Source organism: Trichosurus vulpecula, chromosome 2 (genome assembly GCF_011100635.1).
Source record: "Trichosurus vulpecula isolate mTriVul1 chromosome 2, mTriVul1.pri, whole genome shotgun sequence".
NCBI lineage: Eukaryota > Metazoa > Chordata > Mammalia > Diprotodontia > Phalangeridae > Trichosurus > Trichosurus vulpecula.
This window is the reverse complement of record NC_050574.1, coordinates 2,775,188-2,798,132: the sequence shown is the minus strand read 5'-3', so window position 1 is coordinate 2,798,132 and position 22,945 is coordinate 2,775,188. Positions and strand designations below refer to the sequence as shown.

At 42.7% G+C, this 22,945-nt stretch overlaps 1 protein-coding gene across 2 annotated transcripts in view; it reads left to right on the top strand.

Annotated features, from left to right (window-relative positions):
- Positions 1–17,078, top strand: part of LOC118839115 (zinc finger protein 2 homolog) — a 36,309-nt gene extending 19,231 nt beyond the window's left edge. Inside the window, exons 6-8 of one of the 2 annotated variants that reach the window (XM_036746557.1) lie at positions 5,583–5,709; positions 6,459–6,554; positions 12,804–17,078. In XM_036746557.1, the coding sequence (XP_036602452.1) occupies positions 5,583–5,709; positions 6,459–6,554; positions 12,804–14,854 (2,274 nt within the window). In that variant the 3' untranslated portion in view covers positions 14,855–17,078. The remainder of the gene's footprint in view (positions 1–5,582; positions 5,710–6,458; positions 6,555–12,803) is intronic. The other variant, XM_036746558.1, reaches the window with a different exon arrangement.
- The last annotated feature ends 5,867 nt before the right edge of the window (positions 17,079–22,945 follow it).

Here is a 22,945-nt window from a genome sequence, read left to right as displayed (position 1 = left end):
GTGTAGCTGAGGTGGGGGGAGGCAGAGGTCATGGGAAGCAAGTAAACTGGGGAACTGGGCGTTAGGTGGTTGTGGGAGTATCCATAGGCACGTTGAAGCCCATGCCCGGTGTAGGAGTCGGGGTTGGGAAGCTGAGAAAGGCCTTGAGCCAGCTGCTGAGCTCTGGGCAAGGAGAGAGAGAGCCAGGGTTCCCTGGATGATAAAGTGTGAACCTTGGAGGAGATGGGAGCAGCCCGGCTCCTCCCGTTATGACCCAGGTGGATGCAGATCCAGCCCAGGAGACCGAGAAGGAGATGTCCTATGCTTCAGGCAGCCACGTGGAGGTAGGATGGGGAGGCAGGAAGACTTGAGCTCCAGTTCAGTCTCAGACACTTCCATGCCAGCTAGGGGACCCTGGGCAAGGCATTTCATTGTAAGATGGGGATAATCATAGCACCTGCCTTGCGGGGTTGATCTAGTGCTTGGAGACCTTTTCACCTGAATGGTGGTACAAAAGATAAAACCTGGCTACAAAAATTAGGCTGTGTGGCATGCAGCTTTTACAAAATTCATGACCCAGCATATCATTGCAGGGTACTAATACAAACATCCACAACATTCAGGCCAAAGGAGGAAGTATGATTATGCAACGAAAATTTCGGAACCGCACGGTGAGCATAGGACTGAGTACTTTTTGACATTCTGTAATTTCTTATTAGAAAGTGGACTAATTGGATCAAGCTAGACACATCAGTGATCATCTGAAATTTTTAGAATGACCTTCAGTGAATGGATTTATAATCCACTTGGTTCATTTTCTGTTTCTCTAATTGATGAATCAGAAGTAGATAAAAAGAAAATTGGATTGCCTTGAGTTTTGGATTACAAACAGCATTCAAAAATGAAACTCCTTATACATTTGTTGCTAAAAAAATTAAAAAGGAATTTTTATTTCTTAGTGAAAAAAACACTTGTAAAATTCTCCTACCATTTTCTACCACATATTTGTGTATTTTTATTTTATTTTTGTTTTAAATGTGAGCCCTGAGAGTTCACAACCTATTTTGTCGTTGTTAAAATGAGTTTGAGAAGCAAAAAAGGTCGTGAACCACGGAAGTACAGTATAGCATTGATAAAAATATTAAGCAGCCTAGGACCAAACCCAGATCTTTGCTTTTTCATATCTAAATTTGACTGTTTGAATGTTATTCTTTTTTAAAATTAAATCTATTAACTTTTGATTAATTTTGGTGGTCACTTCACAAACCCACTTTTAATTGATTTGAAGTTTAATACTTCATTTCTTAATGTCTCTCCTTTATCCTCTATTTTTAGCAAGCCATCCATTGTTTTATTTGTTTTATTTTTTATTTTATTTTATTATATTTTATGAGGCAATCAGGGTGAAGTGACAAAGCTAGTAAATGTCAAATGAGAATTTGGGTCTTGACTCCAGGGCAAGTGCGCTATCTACTGCTCTACCTAGCTACCCAGTTGTTTAAAAATGGAAGGAAGGAAGGAGAAGGAAGGAAGGGGAAAGAAGGAAAGAAAGAAAGAGAGAGAGAGAGAGAGAGGGGGAGAGAGAGAGAGATAAGACAGTCCAGCCAAATAGACATAGTAATTTTCTCTGAGAAGATTTGCAAAGTTCCACCCCTGCGAGGCCACCCACCTCTGAAAGTCAGGGGAGGCAGGTCCAGGCCTTATTCCTTATATAAATTGTTGTCTTACTTTTACTTCCCTGTACACACTTGTACGCACTTTGATCTTCCTCTTTTCCTTTGTCCTCTTGCTGCTGTATTATTTGGCAGGCCCTTCTCCCCTTGACAGCAAGTTCTCGCCTCCCCTTTCTCTTAGGGCCTTGTGTGGGCAACATGAGATATGTGTGCCTTGGAGGTGACCTGGCACCATGTTCGTCATTGCCTCTTACGCTTGGCATTAGTTATTTGTTCATCATATTCTAAACTTTGACACAACCAAACAGTGAGGGTGTTTGCATATGAGCTGGAGGTCGGGATGAGTCATCCGTCTCTGGACAGCTTGCTTTTCCTTTCATGTCTCAGAATGGAGTTTTCCAAGCCAACAGTCAAAAAGCATTTATTTTTTAAGCACCTACTGTGTGCTAGACACTAGGAATACAAAGAAAGGCAAAAGACAATCCCTGTTGTCAAGGAGCTCACAGTCTACAGATAGCTACTGGATATACTGGTAATAATTAAGGAGGGGAAGGCATTGGGATCAGGGTTGGAGCTGAACCTTGAAGGAAGCTAGGAGGTGGAGATAAGCAAGAAGAGAATTGCAAGTGTGGAGGACCCAGCTGGTGAAAAATGCAAGGAAAGAAGCTGGGAAATGGAGCGTCTCATTGGTGGAACAGCCAGGAGGCCCAGGCCACTTGATCGACAAGTACGTATTGGGGAGCAAGGTGGAAGAAGACTGGAAAGGGAGGAGGGGACAGGTTACAGAGGGCTTTCAATGCCAAACACACCTTTTTGTATGCGCTCCTGGAGGCTGTAGGCAGCCACTGTCGTTTATTGAGTTGGGGGGGGGGGGTGGTGACACGATCAGACCTGTGTTTTAGGAAGAGTACTTTGGTGGCTGAGTGGAGGATGGATCAGAGTAGGGAGAGACTGGAGGTAGGCAGACCTCCCAGCAGCTGTTGCTGTGGTCCAGGTGTGAGGTGAGAAGGACATGCAGCAGGGTGGGAGCAGTGACAGAGCAGAGAAGGGGGCATGTTTAAAAGATGATGAGGGAGTGTGAGCCTAAGGGACTGGGAGGATAGTGTTGCCCGAGACAGTAATAGGGAAGGTAGGAGCCAGGTGAGGGTTTAAGGGGAAAGTGGAGTTCCATTTTGGACATGTTGCGTTTAAGGTGTCTACTGGACATCCAGTTTGATACTGGAGATTAGGGCTTGATAGATGTGAGAAGAAGCAGTATAGAAATGATGATTGAACCCATGATAGCCAGCGAGGTCACCAAGTGAGGAGTTTAAAGGACCCAAAACAGAGTCTTGATCAATTAGTGGGCATGACCTGGATGAAGCTCTAGCAAAGGTCCCCAAAAAGGAGTAGTCAGGGAGGAGGAGAAACAGGAGAGAGTACTGTGCAGGAAACCTGGTGGGAAGAGAGTGTCCAGTAGGGGGGGTTTCAGAGAGGTAGGTCAGGAAGGCCAGTGAAAAGGTCTGGAGTCAGGAGGTAAAGCGTTGTGTCTGAGGAACAGCAAAGAGACCGTTGTGGCCGGCTCGTAGAGCATACAAAGATGAGGAGAGTTTATCAAGGAGGGGAGGAGGTGGTGGTGACAAGCTTGGGCCTGGACTTAAGGAAAATTTAATTTTATATAATCAGAGTTGTCCATTTTGTCATCTTTGATGCTCCCTATCCCTTGTTTGTTCATGAACTGTTGCCATAGATCAAAAATCCGTTACTTCTGATTAATGGCATCATCCTTGTATTTCTTAGTCACGGATCCGTTGGGATCTTACCTTGGTATTCAGAGTGTAACAATTTCTGCTTAACTGCTTTTTTGGTTATCCCAGCAGTCTTTCCTGTAGTAGTGTTTATGGAACATTAGGCTCCTAAGCTCGCTTCTGTTTCTTGTACACCTGATCTCTTCTGTCGATCGGCCTCCCTTTTTAACTAGTGCCAGTTTGTTTTGATGACTGCTGCTTTATTGTGCAGTTTGAGGTCTGGTGCTGCTGCGCAGCGAGAGGAGCGGCATCAACGGGCAGCCTTGCTTTTCATACGCTCTTGTTGGGAATGCTGTCCATTTTTCTGGGCTACGGTGTTTGTTCTTTGTGTTACATACTACTTATCAGTTTGAGACAAAGTTCATTTGTTCCCGTGCTTTCTAGTGGAAACAGCGTCTACTTTGTTTCTTAGTTGGGAGGTTTGAGTTAGTTGCTTTTCTAATTATTTTACTCGTATGCTAAATTCATCAGTTTGTTCTTTTTTTCCCTTTTATTGATGAAAATGTTTAGGGTAGAAAGCGGCACTAAATACGTAAAGATAGAAAAGCACTAGCGGCTGCTTTAGGTATATTCCACAAGTTTTGCTGTGTTGTTTTCTTCAATACAATTTTCTGTCCTTTGTTCTGGGACCCACTAATTCCCTGAGATGAAGTTATTGAGCTGCCGATAATTCCTTTTTCACAGACCCTGTACTAAAGGTAATATTTATTGTGTTATAGTCGATTGAGTGAGTGTGTATACTTTTCTATGTTTTTCTTGTCTTCTGCATTTCCATTTCAAAGTATCTACTAATTCCTGGCCTTTTCATCAAGGATGCTTAGAAATATATTTCACTAAAAGTCCATTTTTATGCTCCATTCTGCCAAATAGGTTATTCTTGTTTGAAAGCCTTTATCTTGTGCCTTTTAGAATATCATTTTCTAAGCTCTCCTCTTCTTTATAGTGTTAGCCTCCAAGTTTTATGTGAGCCTAACTATGGCTTCTTGTACCTGAGCTTTCTTTTTGGCTGATTGTAGAATTTTTTTTTTTGACCTAGTAATCCTGGGTTTGGCTATGACTTTCCTGGGAGATTCCATTTGGGGATTTCTATAAGCAGATGACTAGTGGATTCTTTTATTTTTACTTGGTACTCTGGTTCTAAGATAGAGGTGTTAGACTTGTGGCCTGCCAAACTCCCAGTGCAGCCTGAATCAGACCAAAATGTCACTGGGAAATGTCTAAATACCGTACAGAATGTTAATTTGTAGTTTTCTAAGTCAATATACGGCCCTGGGGATCTCTTTCTATTTGAAATTGACAGCCCGTTCTAAGCGATTTAGGTAGTTTTCATTTATGATTTCTCGAACTATGGTACCCAAGATATTTGGGGTGGGGGTTTATGATTTTCAGGTAATCTGATTCTGAGATTCTCTCTCCTTGATCTGTTTTAAATACTACATGCCTGACATCACTCTCTTGAGTTTTGTTTTAATGGTTTTTGTTTTTGTCTCTGGAGCCTTTTTCTATTTGGCTTATTCCAGTTCTCAGTGAGTTCTGTTCTTGAGTGAGGTTTCCTGCCACCTGTTAGAAGGTGGGTAACTCTCCTTGCTTTTTTTTCTTCCCTTGCCCTATTTTCTGTTTCTCACATCATAGGCCTTATGTCTGGCCAAGATGCTTCTCTGAGGTGGTCCTTAGACTCATGGATTCACTGTCAGAAGTCAGCAGACATTGATTGTGTGCCAGTTCCTTGAGGGCAGGTACTGCTAGGTGACAGAGCAGGTGGAATGCTGGACTTGGAATCAGGAAGGCATGAGTTTGAATCCTGCCTGAGACACTGGCTAGCTGTGTGACCCATGGCAAGTCAGTTCCTCCCTCTCTCTCTCAACCCCAGTTTCCTCATCTGTAAGACAGAGAAAAAAAGCACCTACTTCACAGAGTTCTGAGGATTAAATGAGATAATACGTGAAGTGCTCGGCAAACCTCACAAAGCTAAAGAAATGCTAGCTCTTGCTGTGCTCATGTTTGCCTTTGTGTCTATAGCACTTAGCACTGTGCCTGGCACACAGCAGGCACTTACTAAGCGTTTGAATTGAGTTAACCCTCCCCTTTGGTGCATGGCAAAGGAGTAGGCCCCAAGTGATCTGGAGCGTGTTCCATGTTACAGGCTGCAGTAACATTCAAGGATGTGGCTGTGGACTTCACTCAGGAGGAGTGGAGACAACTGGACCCTTCCCAGAGGAACCTCTATCGGGATGTGATGCTAGAGAACTATGAGAACCTTGTCTCCCTGGGTAAGGGCAAGCTTCTTGTGACCACAGTTGATCCTTGGGGAGGTATCTTTGCATCTTTACTCACTAAATGCTAGGGGAATTCTGAAGTGGTGATCTCGAATTCTGGCTTCCTCTAAGAATGTTCAAGAATTCATGGCCTTTGAGGATGGATGGTCCTCAGTCCTTTGTGACCCAGAGACAAAGCGTTTCTGTTTGCTTCCCAGGGGATCAGATGGTTTTGGCTCGATGTGATTTGAAATTACCAGTGTCATTAGTGTGGTCCAGGAGCTCCCTCTCCTTGTTTGCCCCCCTCCCCTTCTTCTGTTCCCCCCTTTCAGAGAAGTTAGAGAGCAGGTTCCTGAAGATATCACTGTCCTTTCAGTCACTGGTCAGTTAAATAAACTACAATTTATTTTGTCTGGATGCCTGAAAGATCATTTTGTACTGAGGAAATTGTGCTTGGTTTGTCATCAGAATCCCTTCCTTCAGATCCCGTCTCACTCCCTTACTATCTGCGGGACTTTGGGGAAGATAGGTTATTTCCCTGGGCCTCAGTTTCCTCGTCTGTAAGATGAGGCAGGTGACCTCTGAGGGGTTCCTTCCGGCTCTAAAGCGATGGCTCTTTGATCTTTCTGGGAGTGCTCTAGATTTCCTCCTCCAGAAGTTGTAGTTACCTCCCTTGAAGCATATATCCTTTTTTGCCTGAAGAGTAGGGGGCTGGGATTGAATTCTTTGTTGGTTGTCTTCTGAATTTCTTTCTCCATGACTAGGGCTTCCAGTATCCAAACCTGATGTGATCTCCCAATTGGAGAGAGGAAAAGTACCTTGGATGCAAGATGGAGAATCCCTAAAGGGCACTTGTCCAGGTGAGTGAAGAAAAACTGGCCAGAAGGGAGTTTCGATAAGCACCAGCTCTGCTGGTCAGTCAGTGGTCAGGGCCTTTGAAGCGTTCAGTCAGCAAGCATTTGTGAAAGACCTGGTGTGTGCTGGCTGCTGTGCCATGTTCTGGGGGTGCAAAACCAAACATGGACCAGTCATTATTCTCAGGGAGCTTCCATTCCCCCAGGGGAGCCAAACGTTGGCAAACATCCAGATAGACAGCAGAAACCAGTGTAGTTTAGGTACAAAAGGTAGTGAGCAAATGAAGAAAAGCTTTGTGAGATGTTTCAAAGTCAGTTTGTATTTCTCTGAGGCGGAGGTCAAGAAAAAGAGCACATCCCAGGCAGGAAGAACAGCCTCATGCAAGGGTGAGAAATGGAGGCTGTGTTCACCTGGGCAACGAGAGGCCAGTTGGGCTGAACCCTAGAGTGGAGGAAGGGGAGTTAGAGATACCACTGTCTGGAAAGGCAAGTCGCGATCAGGCTGTGGAGGGCTTTCCGAAGCCACATAGAGGAGTTTCATTGTATCCGAAGAGCAATAGGGTGCCCCTGGATAGTTCATTCTCTAAACAGGGGAGGGACACGATCACTCTGACATTTGAGGAAAATTCCCTTGGCAGCTGTGTGATGGCTTGGAAAGGGGAGACTAGGACAAAGCAAGTGTTGGCCCAGAGTAGTGAAGGCTCACGGCCTTCTCCAAAGGGAGCAGCTGCAGGGGTCTGACATGAGCACCTCCTAAAATAACGAAATGCCCGTTTTACACTTTAGCAAATCAGTTTGCTCATGTTCTGTCACTCTTTTTTTTATATTTGTTCTAATCAGCCAAAATCCCCCTTCTCAACCTTCCATGCCTACCCTCCCCACCCCGATTGAGAATATAAGAAAAATAAAACTCATTCCAAACATGTATAGTCACTGTCCATGGACTCATTCTGTACTCCTAGTCCTTGACCTTTCAGAGGTAGGCAGATTGTCTCATCATCGGTCTGCTGGAATCACGGTTGGTCATTGTACTGACAGAAGGATCCCATTGTATTGATACATATTGTTCATCCAGTCCCCAGTTTATGGGCACACCCTCAGATTCCCATTTTTTGTGTTGTAAATATTTTTGTATATCCTTTAACCTACCCTCCGTCTAACTCCCCCTCTGTCCTTCTCCCCTTTCCCTCCTATTTCCCTGTTGAGGGAAATGTGTTTCTGTACCCAATTCTGTGTGTGTGTGTGTGTGTGTGTGTGTGTGTGTGTGTGTTTTCTCTTTGTTGGCCAATTCAGATGAGAGTGAGGGTCCAGGGTCAGTTAATCCCCCACAAACCTCCCTTATTTGTGTAGATTTTTTTTGCACACGCTGATTATGGGAGAAAATTTCCCCCAACTTTCCTTTCCCCTTTCCCTGCCAAATCCCTACCGACCCCCTCCCTGCCGTACCTCCCAAGTGTGTCCCCTTCCCCTCTCTTTCCATTTCCTCTTCTCTTGAGAACATCAGGATCTTACAGAACCTTTCCCAGGCCTTGTCTGATGAGATTCCCTTTGTGACCGTGACAATGGCAGGGTTCAGAGGGGCACAGAGATCACCTGGACTCCGTTGAATGTAATAAGTTTACCCTTGTTTGGTCTTTTATCATCATTCGTTGATGTTGAACTTTTTCTGGTTCTCTTCACTCCCGTATTTGAACTTCATGGCTTCCCAGCACCTTTGGTGTTTTCATCAGAATGCTGAGAAGTCCTCTGTTTCATGTTTCATTCAAAGCCATTTTTCCCCCATAGCAATAGACTCAGTTTTGCTGGGTAAGTCTCTCTCAGCTATAAGCCTATGTATCTTTTGTCCTCTAATATTGTATTCCAACTTCTCTGCCCTTTCATAGTTGTGGTTGCTAAATCCTTAATGATCCTGCCTGTGGCTCCTCAGTACTTGAATTCTTTCCTTCTGTCATCCTGTAATATTTTTTCTTTGACTTGGAAACTCTGTATTTGGACTGTGATGTTCCTGGCAGTTTTCATTTTGGAGTTGCTTTCAGGAGGTGGCCAGCGGATTCCTTCTATTTACGTTTTGGCTTTTGGTTTGAAGAGTTCTGGGCAGTGTTCTTTTAAGATTTGTTGAAATATGATGTCTAGGTTCTTTTTGGCCAAAGTGTTCAAGTAGACCAATAATTCTTACATTTTATCCATTTGATCTGTTTTCCAGGTAAGTTCTTTTTGCTGTGAGATACCTCACATCATCTTTTTTTTTCAGTCTTTTGACTCCATTTTAATTGTCCTTGTTCTCTTATGTAATCATTAGCTTCTTTAAATTCTTGCTTCATCTCTTCCAAGCATTCTAGTTGAGTTTCTACACAAGCTGTGTTTTTCTCTGAGGCTTTGCTTGTAGATGTTTCTTCTGGGTTTTTGTCCTGAGCATATTTGCTACCATAACCGCTCCTTATGAAGAGTTTCTTTCTTTTTATTTTTGCTTGCCCATTCTTCCAGCCTTCTCTCTGATATCAGACTTGATATTAGTTAAGGGTATGTTCTATGGCACTTTTTGAGGGAAAGTCTAGGCTGGTCCTGTTGCTGCTCTCTTGAGGTACTGGGTGTTGTACTGTTTCAGGATCTCAAGGACAACTCAGGCTGGGGACCTGTAAGCTTTCAGTGCTCCCAAAGTGCTCTGATTTGTGCCGCCTGGTCTGAGCAATAGGATGCTGCTAGACTCCACCCTGGGAGTCCAGAGTGATGGAATGTAAGGCTTCCCTTTGGTTTGGGATTCCTGCCCTTGCTATTTTTCTGTAGGCTGAGTTAGATGCTGAAAATGAGACCCTGCCCCGCGTCTTGGCTTCTGGGCCACAGTGCTGCTGCTGCTAGCTTCTGAAATTCCTCTTTTTCTCAGTCTGCTAGCATTCTGCCCAAGGTCTCCCTATCCAGGGAACACCATTCCTGTGTGTAGATAACCCCCTCTCAGTTGCCTCGGGTCACAAGGCGGTATATTTAACAATGTAGAAATGAAAATGTACATTTGCTTCTGTGTCCATTGTCAAGTTTTTTGTGATTTTTACAGATTGTTTATTTTTCCAGGGGTTGTCAGTATGTATTTTATTACTTTGATGATGCTTTTTTCACTTTGTATCAAATCACTTCATACACCTCTTTCCATATGCCTTCGTATTCTTCTTGTTACTTCTTTTTAGACTTATCATATATTATTTATTACCATAATGTGATTGGTTTGCTTGTTCCTGTTAGGCACATGAATTGTTTCCAGTATTTTTGCTCTTGAATAAAAAATGCTACTCTGAATGCCCTGTATAGATAGGCCTTTTCTTTAACTTTTGATAAATTTGGTACATCTTATGGTATATTACCATAATACTTTCCAAAAAGTCTTCGTCAAGTCATAGTTCCACCATACATGTAGTTGTGTGTCTGTTTCTCCACAGCCCTACATTGAATTGTTTTTTGTATTTGCCTATTTGGAACTTAGGAAGATCAGAACAGGTAAAAGTCATTGTAAGTCAAAAAAGTCAAAATAATGATATACTCTGGGGGTCTCAGGACCCTCCATGCCAAAGTATTTTTTAAAACTCACTTTTATATTTCTCTTACCCAGAGGCAAAGTTAACAAAAAGTGCCTCAATCCTATGCCACAACTGACTTGCTCACAGTAGTTCTGACTATTGTGTGAATTATGAGGGTGGGATGGGGTGGGATGGGTTGACTCATGTCTCCCCGGTTCTAAAAATATTCTGGGCCACAACAGAGGATAAGTTAATGCCTCTGAGTGTTAGATTTTGATTCGTTTTTTTTAAGGTCAGTGTTGACAATTTGTTTTTTGTTTCACATAATTGCTTTCTTTTGGCCACTTACTAATAGGGTTCTGAGAGGAAAGGAATCTGAGAGACTATCCAAACCAATAAGCATCTGAATGGGGATCATTTCTACAGCATGCCTGACATTTCCTTGGACACAGTTAGTGAGAGCCAGTTCTGAGGCAGTCCCTTCCAGTTTGGTGTCGCTCTGATTTTAAGGACACCTGTGTCAGACTCAGCAAACATCAGTCACCCCTCTGGGGCAGAGAACAATCCTAACCCCTCCTCGGTGTGAGCGTGAGCTTCAAGAGTTAGATGCAGCCTTGGATAAGACCTCATTCCTCAAGCCTCTACCCCTTAGCCTCTCTTCCAGCAAATATCCTCGCTTCTTATTTTACCGAGAGGATTGAGGCCGTTGTTCACACAACTCTTGTTTCCCTCTTCAGGAACTGATTGAGTCTTTACTCATCTGTTACAGTCTCAAAAGATGAGGTATTCTTTCTCTTTCCCAAGTCTGACCTCTGTACTTGCCCCATCGATCCCGTCTCCTGCAGGGTTTATTCCTGTCAGTCACTCTCCTCCTTTCTTTCTCTCTCTCTTTAGTTTCTTTTAGTCCATTGACTTCTCCCTTTCTCCTTACAAACATGTTCAGGTCTCACATATTGTACGTGTGTTTCTGTCTGTACATGTCCCATAAATTAACAAGCTTGAGCCCTGTCTGGGGACCAGTTCAGTATGTCAGTTATTTCTCTGTTTTCCTTGCTCTCAATACAGGACTGGCCCAGTCAATCAGTGGGTCAGTGAGCATTTTAGAGCCTCCTTTGTGCCAGCTAGGGATGCGGAGACAAAAGTGAAACACTCCCTGCTTCTTGGAAACAACATGTGCACGTAGAAGAATATACAAAATAAAGACAAGTCCTTTTGGGAGGAGGCACTAGCGGTGGGAACGGTTAGGGAAGATCTCACTGGGGATGTGGCTTTGAAGGAACCAAATGCAGAAGTGAGGAGGAGTCACCTTCCAGGTACGAGGCCAGCCTGTGCCAAGGCAAAGAGACAGGAGATAGAATGGCATGGGAGGGACTCAGAAAGAGGCCAGGTTGGCTGGGGCTTACAGTGTGTGAAGGAGAGTAATAGAGGATGAGGAGGTAAAGGATAAGGCAGGTAGGCTGGATCCAGGTTGGGATGGGCTTTAAATGAGAAGCAGAGAGTTGATGTTTGGTCCTGTTGGTAATTGGGAGCCACTGCAATTTATCACACAGGCAGCTGACCTGATTAGACCTATGCTTTCAGAACATCACCTCAGTAATGATGTGTAGGATGAATTTTAAAAGTGGAAAGATTTGAGACAGGGAGGATAACTGGAAGGCATTCACAATAGTTTAGGTGGAGAGTTATCAAGGGCCGTGGTTACTTTGTGAGTAGAGAGGAGGGGATGAATGAAATAGATTTATTGAGCCAAAATCTAGAGTATGCAGGTGATTAAATGTGTGGGAGTGAGAACAAGGAATCAAGCATGAACATGAGTGACTGGAAGATGTTGTTGCTCTCCTTTGGGACTGAGATGTTTAGAAGAGGGGCTGGTTTGGGGGAGAAAATGAGTTCTGTTTGAACATGACTGGGTTTGAGAAGCCTATAGCATTATTAATATATGCCCAGTTGTTGGCTCCTAGAAATCACTTGGTAAATCCTTTTTTCCTAATTCGTTGCATATTAGACATGTGGGACTGGAGCTAAGAAGGGAAGCTAGAGATGGTCTGAATGCTGCGGAAAGGTCAAAAAGATAATTGTGAAAAATGGTCATTAGACTTGGCGATGAAGACATCACTGGTGATTTTGGAGAGCGCAGTCTTAGTTGAGTGATGAGACTGGAAGCCAGAATGCAGAGACTTTAGAAGAGAAGAGAGGAAATAGAGGTACTTTCTCAAGAAATTGAGCAAAGAATTAAAGGAGGTTTAAAGGATAATATCTGTCAGTACAGATGGTAGCATATAGTGAAGTTCTTTGTTTTTTCAAAGAATGGTGGAGGTAGGGGCGCGTGCGCGTGTGTGTGTGTGTATGTGTGTGTGTGTGTAAAAGCAGCAAGAAAGGAACCACTAGATAAGGAAAGATTGAAAATGGGGATGATAATGTGGGCAGTTTGTTGGAAAGGGGAGACAGATGGGATGAAGGGTGTATGTAGAGGAGTTTATCAGCCTTGGTGAGCAGAAGGGCCACTTTTTGGTCAGAATGTAGTAAGTGGTGGGGCAGGTGGGCAGGTAACAGTAAGGGATGATGGCCTCAGGGTGTGAAATGAGGAAGGGAAAATAAAGAGCTCCAAATGAATGAGCGTCCTCATTTTCATATTGTTCATTATGCTCCTTTATGGAGGAAATAGAACCTAGAAGTTAGCATGGAAGAGTGTCCTTTCTCTGAGCACTGAGAATAGTGCGTGTTCACACTTCTTGTTTGCTTCTTTCAGATTCTTTTATTCAAGAGACGAGGTCTGGAATCATGGACTCTACTCTAAAGCAGAGTATTTATGTAAGAGTGCCATCCCAGGGAAGACTCAAAAAGGATGATCCCACGCTGGGAAAGACTTGGGAAGAGGATGCCAAGTTAGAGAGGAGGAAGAGCAGCCAGAGGAAACAATCCAGACAAGTGACAATCACTCCAAAAAATCTTGCTAAACAGAGGCATTTCCGTGAAAGTAATACACATGGGAGAAAGTTTAGTTTAGGATCAGTCTTTGTTCCAAAACAGAATGTTGCTTTAGGAAAAAGTCACCAGAATTATGGTACACAAGGAAATAGCATCAAACCAATTTCAGACTTAGTTAAACATAGTAAAGTCTCTAAAGGGAAGACCCTTTCTAAGTATAATTGTAAGAAGCCCTCCAGTTATCACTCAGACTTTGTTCCGTTTCATATGATGCATTCTGGAGACAAACCGTGTAAATGTAACGAATGTGAGAAAGCCTTCAGTAAGAACTCACATCTTGCTGAAAACCGGGGAATTCATCCTGGAAAGAAAAATGAATGTGGGAAAGAGTTAAGCCATAGTGGAAGCTTGTCTCAAAATAAGAGGGCTAATATTGGAGAGAAACCCTTTAAATGTCATTATTGTGGCAAAGCCTTTAACAACAACTCAAGCCTCATTCTGCACCTAAGAATTCACACTGGTGAGAAACCCTTTGAGTGTAATGAATGTGGCAAAGCCTTCAGCCAGAGGGGAAACCTTAATGAACACAAGAAAATTCATACTGGAGAAAAACCATTCAAGTGTAGTGAATGTGGCAAAGCCTTCAGCAGCAATTCTAGCCTTACTCTGCATCAAAGAGTTCACACTGGAGAAAAACCTTTTAAGTGTAATGACTGTGGGAAAGCCTTCAGCCAGAGGGGAAATCTCAATGAACATAAGAGAACTCATACTGGAGAAAAACCTTTTGAGTGTAATGAATGTGGGAAAGCATTCAGCCAAAGGGGCCATCTTACTGAACATCAGAGAATTCATTCTGGAGAGAAACATTTTGAATGCAGTGAATGTGGGAAAGCCTTCAACCATAGAGTATCTCTTATTGATCATCAGAGAATTCATACAGGAGAGAAACCCTTCGAGTGTAATGAATGTGGGAAAGCCTTCAACCAGAGAGGGCACCTTAATGAACATAAAAGAATCCATACTGGAGAGAAACCTTTTGAATGTAATGAATGTGGGAAAGCCTTCATCCATAAGGGAAGCCTTACTGAGCATCAGAGAATTCATGCTGGAGAGAAACCCCTTGAATGTAATGAATGTGGCAAAACCTTTAGCCATCGGACTTCCCTCTATTCTCATCTGAGAATTCATACTGGAGAGAAACCCTTTGAATGTAATGATTGTGGGAAAGCTTTCAGCCATAATGCATCTCTTATTTATCATCAGAGAATTCATACTGGAGAGAAACCTTTTGAATGTAATGAATGTGGGAAAACCTTCAGCCATAGGAGATCCCTTCTCCACCATCAGAGAGTTCATACTGGAGAGAAACCCTTTCAGTGTAATGAATGTGGGAAAGCATTCAGCCAGCGAGGGAACCTTTTTTATCATCAGAGAATTCATACTGGAGAGAAACCCTTTGAATGTAATGAGTGTGGAAAAGCTTTCAGTCATAGTACATCCCTTATTTATCATCATAGAGTTCATACTGGCGAGAAACCCTTTGAGTGTAATGAATGTGGCAAGGCATTCAGCCAGAGAGGGCAACTTAATAAGCATCAAAGAATTCATACTGGAGAGAAACCTTGTAAATGTAACGAATGTGGGAAGACTTTCAGTCAGACAGGACACCTTCTTAGACATCAGAGGGTTCATACTGGGGAGAAACCCTTTGCATGTAATAAATGTGGTAAGTCCTTCAGCCAGAGGGGAAGCCTTGTTCTACACCAGAGAATTCATACTAGAGAGAAACCCTTTCAATGCAGTGTGTGTTCAAAAGCCTTCAGTCATAGAACATCCCTTACTTGTCATCAGAGAATTCACAATGGAAAATAAGCCGATGAATATAATGAATTTGGAAACTCCTTCAGCTTTGGTCATCTTAGCCACAGGGGACACCTTACTAAATACCAGAAAATTCATAATAGGAAGCCCATAAGTGTAATGCTGTGAAAATGCCTTCAGCACTAGTTGAACCCGTCAGGCATCAGAGAATTAGTATTGAAGAAAATCCTTATAAAAGTCTCAACTGACAAAACCTTTGATGTATTCATGCCTCATCAGGCACCAGAGACTTTATGTTGGAGATTAATGATTAATGATGGGGAAGGAATATTCTGGGGAAGCCTTCATAAAAAACTGCCACTTGTCAAATACCGTATAATTAAGAGGGGAATCTTCACCAACTACATTATTGTAGCATACCTCCCTTTATCACCCTTCTTGTAATATACATCAGCTGCCTTCAGTAACAAGTTCTGCAATAAGTATGCTCAAGCAGAATCTGAAAAGACATTTGTGTAACCAAGGTTACAGAAAATGTTTAGTCAAACCACTGAAGTGTTATATTTATTTAGTTGCAAGGGATTCTATTCTCCCCATACTTTAATTTTTCCTTTTAAAAATTCTGAACTTACTATCCAACAGCAAACAATACAGTTGCACAAGGAAGAATAAAATATTGTACATGAAACTCTACACCCTATTTTTTGCAGTTTATTAAATAAAAATGTCTATGTTCCCTTCACCAGGTCAGTCAGCATCGAATAGTGTGTGTAGGGGGGGGGGGGGACGGACTGTCTGCCATTTACTCTCTTTGTGGCCTTTGGCAAGTCACTCAAGCCCTCTCTGTATGAAGAGTAACTTCCTAGGAGTTCAGTACTACCAGCTCCTGTTTCTATTGAGGGCACCAAAAGCATACTGCAAACTCCAGGTTTGCAACCTTGGAGTCATCTTTCCTTTTCTGTCCTCTTAGTCTGTCTGCTGCTGACTTGTAGTTTCCACTTCCACAGCCTCTTTTCAATCTGTCCTCTTTCCCCTTCGTTCAAACTCTTCTCACCTCTCACTTGGACTACTGTAGTAGCTTCCCAATTGCTCTCCCTGTCTCTTCTCTTTGAAAAGAAGTTTTATCCAGGCGGTGGCGTCACAGAGCCAGATTGCAAGCATTTGAGCACTAGGATTGGAAGAAGTGGGGCCACTAAGTGGAGATGGCTTTTTTCCATCTTGAAGTAATGGAAGAGTCAGTTAAGGAGGAAATATATATATACATACACACACACACACACACACACACACATGCAGGCAAAGTATAAAGTGAGGTCTTCTGAGTAGGATGGCTTATTGTATAGTCTAGGTGGCTTGACGATAAAAAGTTGGAACAGACTCTGTAGGGAGTAATTTTTTTTAAGGCTATTAGTATGTAAGAGATTGAAAAAAAAATCCAGTGTCAGTTTTTTTTGTTTGTTTTCTTTTCCTTAGCAATCAGTTATCTCCTTTAACATGCATATTTGTTGTGAGCTGGCATTGACGCTGCTCTCCTGCCCAACCTCTTGAGGGAAAGGTTCTTCTGATGTATCCGTATACCCTGATTCTTAGTTGACAATCATGTTTGAGTCAGTCCCCGTCACTGGAGACCAGTTTTTCCGCATCCTCCCAGAAATGCCCCAGGGCATATGTCTGTTTCCTCTGAAGTCTCATCAAGTGGTTGAATGGTGAAAGTTATCAAATTGAGCAAAGGTCTTCTGATCATCTCTACTACAGAAAAAGCATGTCCTGTGTTTAAAAAAACAAAGTTTCTATTCTGTTTTTTCTTTTCATTTTAAATTATCAAGAAATGCCATGTTTTGTCGGACTTTTCTTGGATATTTTCATATAGTGTGGATTTTTTATGTGCTGTAATATGTTGATAATAATGCTTATGTGTACCAACATTTCATTCCTGCAATAAATCCTGCTTAGTTATTAGAATGTAAACTCCTAGAGGACACAGACTGTGTTTTTCTTTTTATCCTCAACACTTAGCACAGTGTTTGGCACTTAGTGCTAATCATGAGGTGATTAAATAATGCTTGTTGCTTGATGATGAATAATTTTGTTTCCATATTTTATAAACTAATATTTAATATTTTTGCATGTATATTAAATAGAAAATAAGCCTATAATTTTATTTTCTAGCATCATCTTGCTGAAATTTGCCCATTTAATGTAGTATCAATCAGGATTTTATTCTGATTATTCATGTTATTATTCAGGAAACTCAATAAAAGAATAGTGAACTTTACATGGAAAAACCTGAGCTTCAGATGGCCACTGGGGGCAGGGTACCCTTCTCCCACCAAGTTGACGTGATCACTTGGCCTGCTTGGCAATCCTGTGTCTGAGATGGGTCCACCCTCTGTGTCTTTTGGGGGTGTGTATGTGCCTCAAAAAATAACTTCTATCAGGCTTCTGGAGCTCAGTAAGCAGACAGGAAACAGCTGCAGGATACCTGTGCGTGCTCTGAAGGAGAGACCCAAGCCCACAATTGGGAGTGTCCAGAAGCAGGCTCAGCCAGTTTTCTTGAGGGAGATTGCAGCAGGCAGAGCACTCATTGTGGTAAAACAAGGCTCTCATTGGTCAGCCCTGCCCACCCCTATCAGACTATGAGCTCCCTGAGAGGAGGAATTCTTTTGCCTTTCCTCATATCCTGAGCACTAAGCACAGTACCTTGTATATAACAGGTGTTTAGTATTTATTGACTGATCCATTAGTAGGAATAAACTATCTTACACCCAATTCATGTTTTTACATTGAATACTTTTTACTTCCCTCATTTTAGAGAAACTATACTTTTGAACCCTAACTTTTATTATAATTAACATCATCCCTGGGGTTGGGGGGGGGGAGTCGAACTTTATTAGCATGAGAATTGTGAACCTAACCACTATTTAGAGATTCCCCAGGATTGATCTTGGTCCACAGACTGCATGGATGGCAAGACTGGGAGTACTCTAGCCCCTGTGCTCACTGCCATGATTCTTAGGAGTTAGATAAATGAATACAAAATATATTCAAAGCAAATGCGATTTTAGGAGGGAGACCCACCAGAGGAATTGCCAAAGGCCTCAGAAGTTAGTCCATGGCTGTTGTCCTTTGTTCCTGAAGAGGACCAAAATGACAACAGTATATTGGAGTCGATGTACAGTATGTATGACTGTGACTCATCAGACCAATATGAACTCTGAAAACTTTATCACAGGTTGGGCACAAACAGTCCAGATGAACGTTTGGGGTGGAGCTGTTTATAAATTTGTGAATTTTGCACTTCACGTACTGCAATTCTGCTTTGCTCATAGAGCACAGTGCCTTCTTTAACGTGGGTATGCCATAGTGGGTAGTCCTGTGCTAGTGTCTCCTGTGTCCCACAGTTGATTCCATTTGTTTTGTTATTTGAAGCAGTCAGGGTTAAGTGACTTGCCACGGGTCACACAGGTAGTATTTGAACTCAGGTCATCCTGACTCCATGACTGGTGCACCATGCCACCTAGCTACCCTCGAGCCCATAGTTCTTCAGAGAGACCCTGAAAAAGTGTCCTTGTATTGCTTCTGACCTCATGTGAGTGCATGTCTTGTGTGAGTTCTCCATAAAATGGTCTTTTAGGCAAATATGCATTTGGCATTTGGACAACATGGCCAGCCCATCAGAGTTGCTGTCTCTGTAGCAGAGTTGGAATGCTTGGCAGTTTAGCTCGAGAAAGGACCTCAGTGTCTGGTAGCTTATTAAGTGCCAACCCTGTGCCAAGTGCACTATTCTAAGTGCTGAGAGGTAGCACTTAAGCTATGTCTTCTTGAAGAGAACCAAATAATACAAGAGATAGAGGTGGTAAGGGACAGTATTTCAGGCATGGGGGACAGCCTGTGTAGAGACATGAATTTAGTAAATGGGAAAAATACAGTAGGCCAGTTGGGCTGGCATATAGATAGTAGTGTGAAATCAGTCTACGAAGATAGGCTGGAATCGGATTGTGAAGGCCTTTACATGCCAACAAAAGGAAGAATTCACGGAAAAAAGATACGTGATTTATTCCTTAAAATAGAAAATGTCCTTGATTGAAACCAGGAAGCCCTAGTTTCAATAAACAGCACTACTCCAGATGAGAAGTAGTGAGGACCTAAACAACAGTAGAAGCTGTACAAGTAAATAGACACAAAGACAGATAGTAAAAAGATTGTATAAATCAGACTGACAGGGCTTGGCAATTTATGGGACATAGGTTGGTGAGGGAAAGGAAAATCAAGTATGATGCCAAAATTGTGAACCTCAGTGACTGATAAGATAGTAAAGTCCTCAACAGAAAGAGAATAGGTGGTAGAGAAGGTTGCCATTGAGAGTTTTGGAATAACTGCTATGTGGTATATAGTTGACATTTACCTAGAACTGAAGGATTGCTCTGCAGATTAGGCATGAAGATGGTAAATAATTAATGTTACTTAGTGCTGGCGGTTGGCAAGGCGTGATCAGTGTTTAGACGAAGGGATGTGAGGATAGCTGACACCATAGTTGGCCAATCACGGAGTCAACAAGGATTGATGGACTGAGGGAACTGATCAGGTGTTTGGCAGAATTATAGATCATGGTAAGCACCAATTATAGGCTTAGGAGTAAAGCAGAGAGAGATTCTGAAGGATGTAAGATTGTGGTCAGAGAAAAGATTTTGAAAGTTTTGGATCATGGAGATGGAAGAGAGTGATGGTTAGATTAAGGCCATGACCACCCCTTTGCATGGCTGAGGTGGAGTGAAGAGGAAGTGAAGGTCTATCGGGAGGCTGGGGTGTTTGAAGGGAATAATTGTGTGTTTTGAAGTTCTTAAGTATGAAAATGGAGAGACTGAACTGGGTACCAGTTGAGAAAAGAGAATGATTAGGAAGCTTATAGTTGATTGTGACAAAAAATTGGACTGTTATAAAGGTCGACAGAGTGAACCTAAGAGCAGAGATTGCTGAATGTTGGTAGTAAAGTTGCAGTCTGGAAATGAGGATAAAGTACTGCCCTGTGTCCACTGGACATAGGACACTTGGGACCCTGGAACTTGTTTTCTTGAGTTGCCCGATTTTCCAGAGATGAAGCCCTCTTACATAACATAATGGTGATCTTTTGCAACTGAACTCTATTAAACTTTCAGTCCCTTGAAGCCAAGCCTGGCTCCAGCCAGTCTGCCCCTACTGACTGATAAACTGTTTGTGCAGCTGCGACCCTTGTAGGTAAGCAGACCATCGTATTTTCATGGTCTACCAGTTCCCAAGGGAAAATAATGCTGCTTTTGCCATCTTGCTTACTCATGCTCCCCCTCCCTTTCTCTGCCTTTCTCTTCCTCTACTGCTCCCTTTCACCTCCCATGACCGTCATGTGCGAGGGGACAGAGAGATAGCCTTCCACTCCTCCTTTCTGTAACTCATCAATATTCAAGCGTCTACCTGGATTTTGAACTCCTTCCTTCTTGGTATAAGGAGTTGCACACACACGTTCATTTGTCTGGTAATAAATCAAGTCACTACCCAGATTTGGTGCTGTTATGGTTTCTTGTTAACAGTCCTCTTCTGGAATGAAGGATGAACAAAAACAACTGATCTATGCTATTTCTTTTTATTTGATGATTACCACTTTGCAAGATAGTTTGAAAACTGGTAATACTAGGCCACCTTCACACTTTAAAAAATTGATTCCTGTCATATTCCTGGCCTTTTGTTCTTCCAGATGAATTTTTCTTCCCTAGCTCTATAAAACAGTTCTTCGGTAGTTTGATTGGTATGGCACTAAATTAATTTAGGTAGAGTTGCCATTTTTCTTGTATTGGTTTGGCCTACACATGAACAATTAGTATTTCCCCGATTGTTTAGATCTGTCTTTATTTTTGTGAAAAGTGTTTTGCAGTTGTGTTCATATCACTGCATGAGTCTTGGTGATGGAACCCTAACAAAGCTGCCCCCAGGCCCAACATCCCGACTTCTTTATGATCCTCATTTGACCGCACAATCTGGCTTTAGCCACACCACTGTCCCCAGACTCAATCACAGGCCTCACTAAACAGCAGGCCCACCGCCCCTACCTAGTCGCTACTCCACCCCCAACTTGATAGCCTACCTTCTTCATATACGCCTCACTGCCTCACTAGAACAGCAGGCGTGTACGTGAACTGATGCCCCACTAGAACAGCAGACATTTCTGTGTGATTGAATCCCAGCCGCTGCCTCTAGCTAGCCCCCAGACCCATTCCTCATATTTCTCACAGAAACAGCAGGTGTGTCCATGCACTCAACTACAACCACCTCCATCTAATCTCAGACAGGACCATAATAACCAGCCAATCAGAAAGCAGCCTGAGCAGGATGTGGACCCCAAAACAATAGAAGAGACTTTCCTTATGTAGGCACCTGTGCAATAACAGCAAAAGCTGTCCTTTAGGTGAACTTATGGATAGAAAGGCTTATTATAATATTATTATCATATATACATGCCCCCACCCCAATAGGTTTTTCCGTATGCACATACACAGTTCCACCGAGTCTGGGACCTCTCTCCAATTACCTAATCCCTTGACAAACCCCTCCTGCCTTTTTAATATTCATAATTTCTGTTGTGTGATCAGCATCATTACACTATAAAATTGCCTGTCTTGTCTTATTGAAGTTGATAGTTCCTCTTGGAACTCAGCCTGCTCCAAAGTGTAAGTCTCAATAAGTGCCTTTGCTTGGATTGGAGATGGTCTGAGTCTGTGAATTCACTCTAGACAACCCCACAACATTGACAGGTAGGCTCCTGAGGATTTTATATTGTCTGAAGTTATTTTAAATGTAATTTCTCTTTCCATCTTTTCCAGTTGTTTTTGTTTTTTTGGTAACATAAAGAAATGCTGATGATTTATTCGAGTTGATTTTCTGTCCTGTAACTTTTATGAAGTTGCTCATTGTTTTCACTAGTATTTTAGTTGATTCTCTAGAAATCTTTAAGTATATCATGATTTTTTTTTGCAAGGAATGATTGTTTTGTTTCCTCATTGCTTATTTTTAATCCTCCAATTACTTTTTCTTGTCTTACCGCTAAAACTACCATTTTTAGGATGATATCGAATAATAGTGGTGATAACAGGCATGTCCCAGCCAAGATGCCCAGATTACATTTCCCAGAAGGCTGCCAGCCCCTCATGGGCATCCACTTCTAGCCAGCACATGTGGAGACACTGAGTCGCCCTGGGGCTGTGTAATAGCAATTTAGATTTGAAGATCTTTCCCACCCATTAATAGGCCTTGTGACCTGCTTATGTCACAGGAATCCTAAGTTACATGTGGTGAGAGGAGCTTCCAGACAGGAAAAGGAAGTTAGGTCACAGGAAATGTTGAGAGAGAGAGAGGGAGAGAGGGAGAGAGAGAGGGAGAGAGAGAAAGAGGGATAGAGGGAGAGAGAGAGAGAGAGAGAGGAGGGGGGGGAGAGAGAGAGAGAGAGAGAGAGAGAGAGAGAGGGAGGGAGGAGGGGAAGAGAGTGTATTAGGAGGGCAGAGTTTATAATCTCAAAGAGGATCATAAACATGTCTGAAAGGTTCGGAACCGCCGGATATAAGAAACTCTCAAAGTAGAAGGCAGAAGAATCAAAACATATATTTAGGCTCCACAGTAACCAACCCATGAACCAGCAACCCCATTTTGATATATTGATCAAAAGCTTCCAGGCCCAATAAGTACGCCTGGAAAGAGTAACCAGGAGGCTACAGAGAAGCATGATTGCATAAAGCAAAATCATGCTTCCCCCTCTATGGTAAAAAGATTACCCACTGGCCTGAAGTCCTTGTTCAGCTTCCTCCCATAGGTCAGCTCTGCTACTGGCAGTTCCTGCTTCAGCTGTGGCTGTGGCTGTGACTGTAGCAGCCTCTGGCTCCAACAGAAGCTGTTTTTAACCATCCAGCTTCTGCGGGGGTGTAAGGTACGCCGGGGAAAGCACAGGTTCTTTCAATCTGCTTAAGCAAGGTGAAGGGGTTGACCGGGAAAGCACAGGTTCTTTCCATCAGCTTAAGCAAGGGAAGCAAGGTGAAGGGGCCGACAAGCTTACTCCAGTCCAACATACAAACAGCATTCAGTTCAGGGGAAAAAGCCAAACTAGTCAAGGGCACTTGTTGA